Below are 3,994 nucleotides of genomic sequence, written 5' to 3'. Positions count from 1 at the left end.
AATGATAAAAAAATGTATTAATTGAAATTTTGAGGGAACATATAAAAAAAAAATAGGAATATTTTAATATTTTAACAGTTAATTTAAATAATTTAATTGAGTATTTATTTGATTAAATAAGCCTTCATCAAACAAACTCCTAAAAGTGGTTGCGAACCAACGGTTAAAGATGAAACAACACCCCGTTCTGATTTCAAATTTATATAAATCCCTCTCCAAATTGCTGACAGTTAGTAGATTATTGCAGTTCTAAGATTCATTTTTCTATCATATCTCGTCCTCTCAACTTTGGGTAAGGCCTTCGGCATCTCTACTCTCTTATATTTTACCCAAGAATGTAGTTTTTGTTATACACAGAAGTAGTACTACTGTGCCAAGTACTTGTTTTTGAATTTTCATTTGTATTGTTCCCGACTATTGATTTTTCTTTTCACTGTTAATTTTTCGTTTGAAATGAGTATTTTTGTGTACTTACAGATATGATTTGACTTTGTGGATGGTTTAAGTTAGGATATTGGGTATGTTCCTAATTTCGCGTTTCGAAGGTTGGTTGCTTTGAGTTTTACCATGAGAGTGGTTAGGATGGATGATAAGGTTAGAGAGGCATCATGCTCTATGGATGTGAAAAAGGTTGTCTGTGGACTGAATGAAATTGCAGTTGGTGTCCATGGTAATGTGCATTCTTCAGGAGAGTCATTTGGTGAAGGCCTTAAAATATACAAGAGGAGAAAACATGACAATTCATCAAAATCGAAGACTGAGTTGTTGCACAAGGGGAAGAATTCTGCTGATTCATCTGCCAAGTATCAAGATAAGGTTTATACTGGAAAGTGTCTTGTGGAGAAATCTAGTGCTGCTTGTCAGGTAAATAAAATAATTGCTCTCTTGAAATACCTTCTTCCATTGCTGGAGCACTAATATTTTTTATCAATACATTTTTTACGACGGTATAGATGATGAGGTAATAACTATCTCTTTGCCTTGTTTGATGCTAAATAACCCGGATATCCCCCATCATCAATAAAATAAATACTCAAATTTATTTTTTAACAATGTTTTAAAATATACAAATGATGTTTTTCATCAAACAAGTTTTTTTCTGAAAAAATCTTGACTATTCCATAAAAACACCCGTACATGCTCTTGAATCCAAGGTTTAAATTGAAAGCAGGTTCTTTATGAGGAACCAACTGATGTATATCGATCATTTGATTGCCATCTGTGTGGAGAAGTAACAGAAGGAAAGAATTGTCTGGTTTGTGATTCATGTGAGGAAATGCATCATATCTCTTGTATAATGCCGACTATTAAAGATATTGATGCCCAAATAAGTTGGTACTGTGCTAAATGCACAGCCATTCAATCAGCTCACAACAATTGTGTGGTGTGCTATGATTATGAACCAAATTCATCATCTGCTTCTGATAATATGAAGTTTGAAGAAGAAACTTCAGATGATGATCCATACAACTGCTTGATTTGTGGAGGCAATGGGAAAAATGAAGAAGATTTTAAGGTATGTGGGCATATGTACTGTCCACACAAGTACTACCATGTTAGATGTTTGACAGATAAGCAAATGAATACTTACAGCAGTGAATGTTGGTACTGCCCGTCTTGTATTTGTTTGACTTGTCTTGCGAATAAAGACGACGACAAGATTGTTCTGTGTGATGCGTGTGATCACACTTGTCATATATATTGCATGCAACCTCCCCTCGAAACTGTTACGATTGAGAAGTGGTTATGTAAAGTATGCAAAGTTGGGATTCAGCGGATACAAAGAGTAAGAAGAAAGTATGAGATTGTGAAGAAACAATCTGAAACAGGAGATATTCGAAAGAAAAGGAATTGTTGTAATAAAAGGCGGTGAAACTGATATTCTTGAAGTAGGGGTTACCATATATAATGGGTAACTTTGTTTATTTTGGGTATATTTTATATTACTGAAATTGAAAGGAAGGATTTAAGGAGGTTTTTGTAGTTTGCTGATGTTGTTGTAGCCAATGTGTTGTAGAATGTAGTCAGAATAATTTATTATCTGACCAGCATTCTTTAATATTTTGTAAACTTACTTTATTTGGTAGTATTTGTGTTGTAAAATATTCATGTCATAAAATACTTATTTAGAATTCACTCTATTCCTTTTAAATGTTTTTATTAATAATAATGTTGATAACAATTATCTAGAAGAAATTGGTCTCTTCATTTTTTTACTTAAGACGCTAAATGTATCAAAGTTGGGTTCAATTCTACTTAGAAATGCTTTGTTTGGTTTTAAATGATATTGGTTAAGCTTTTTAGTTACAAAATATATTTATAATTTATATAATTTTATTTTTTCAATTTTAGAATACTAGCCCAATCCATGGTCTTTCTACCAGTAACTTTTTGTTTTATATACACCAATTTTTTTTTTTTATTATTATTATTATAAACTCTAGATAGCTGAGTTCTCGCTCTACAATTATTTAAATGTTTATAAAATAATTTTATTTGATTTTTCGCATTTTAGAGATTCGTTTCTTTGGTTAGGTGCTTAATTAAGAATGAGAAATGGCTTTAGTTTGATATAATATATTCCTAAAATCATGTGTCTATGTTATTGTCATAAATTTAAAGTCTAAAATATTAAAAAATATACAAATACTTGTAAGTGAGTAACAATGTCAAATGGGTACCTAAAAATAAATAAAATGTTAGTTTAAAAATAAAATAAAACCCAAACATTCTCTTATCAAGATAATTATTTTTGTTTTTTTAGAAATATTAGTTTATGAATTTTTTAAAATAGTTAGAGCAATTAAATGCATAAAATAAAAAATTGTAATAATTTGTGAAATAAACGGGGCCTAAGGACAAATGGGTGAGCCGAACAATAGGTTGACCTAAGCATGGGTCGTGGGCATGGGCATGGGCTTGGGCTTGGCCTTGGGCTGACCATGGATAGGCATTGGGGTTTGGATGCATGTGTGGGTCCTCGCTCAGTTGGTCCCGTCACTATAGGGTGACTAAGAGTTTTGAGTTTGAATCTCGGGAGGCAACATTTTTTTATTTTCTAACAAATGGGAAGATTCAGATGGAAGACGAGGTGAATAATGAAGAATACGGCACGTTGGTGCTCAGATGGAAGACGAGGTGAATAATGAAGAATAAGGCACGTTGGTGCAGTTGTGCAGCGCAGATAGCTATTGCGTTATGGGAAGGATGTTCGTAATTGATTCGCAGTGCTCTTTGTTTTTTGAAATTTTCGGTTGGAAACAATGCAACGTTCCTCGGTCGGGTGAGGAGTTTTCTCAGTCTCCCCCTTTATTTCTCAATTGGATGGTTCGCTAGTTTTTACGGTCGAAAAGCTAGACATAAAACTCAGACGCTAGCTTGTTTTATCGGACAAAAACTAGGCCGCAATCGAGGACAGACGTTTACCAAGTCAACCAAATGACTAGATTTCAAAAATGATTTTTTTTTTTTCGACCACAGATCGATCCCGTATATAAATCGAATATTTTTAACAAGTTAAAATGTAATTGTTTAATAGAGGGACTTATGCGGTTTTTTAAGGTATACCAAATGTTCTTAAATTGTATTTAGAATGTGTTTAACATGTTTAGAACAACCTATAAACATTCCAAACATTCTAACTAAAAAATACTGCACAATTAAATTCTAAAATTTTGAAATTGAGAGTTTTATCTTAAGCCTGTTTTAAACATCTAAATCAACCATCATTGCATAACACATTAAGGACTAAGCTACATCATAAGATTGAACACTAGATAATTAAAACTAAGGGTGAGCAAACAGGTAAATCCAACTAATATTCAACCCAAATTAAATTTACTCAATCTATATTATTTACTAATATGGGTTTGGTAACCCAAATTAATTTTTTATTTTTTCATTTAACATGTATTTGACTCATTTAACATATTTTTATACGTTTAACACGTTTTTAACATATTTAACACGTTTTTCACACGTTTAACACGTTTTT

At 32.0% G+C, this 3,994-nt stretch overlaps 1 protein-coding gene across 1 annotated transcript; it reads left to right on the top strand.

Moving 5' to 3' along the window:
- The first annotated feature begins 511 nt into the window (after nt 1-511).
- LOC124930248 (PHD finger protein EHD3-like) lies at nt 512-1,873 on the top strand. The gene is made up of 2 exons (XM_047470603.1): nt 512-864; nt 1,172-1,873. Exons 1-2 carry the CDS (start codon nt 568-570, stop codon nt 1,871-1,873), a joined length of 999 nt encoding a protein of 332 aa, XP_047326559.1. The 5' UTR covers nt 512-567.
- The last annotated feature ends 2,121 nt before the right edge of the window (nt 1,874-3,994 follow it).

The sequence above is a fragment of the Impatiens glandulifera genome, chromosome 3, assembly GCF_907164915.1.
Source record: "Impatiens glandulifera chromosome 3, dImpGla2.1, whole genome shotgun sequence".
Lineage (NCBI taxonomy): Eukaryota > Viridiplantae > Streptophyta > Magnoliopsida > Ericales > Balsaminaceae > Impatiens > Impatiens glandulifera.
Note: the sequence above shows the minus strand (reverse complement) of the source record. Positions and strands in the feature narration are given on the sequence as shown.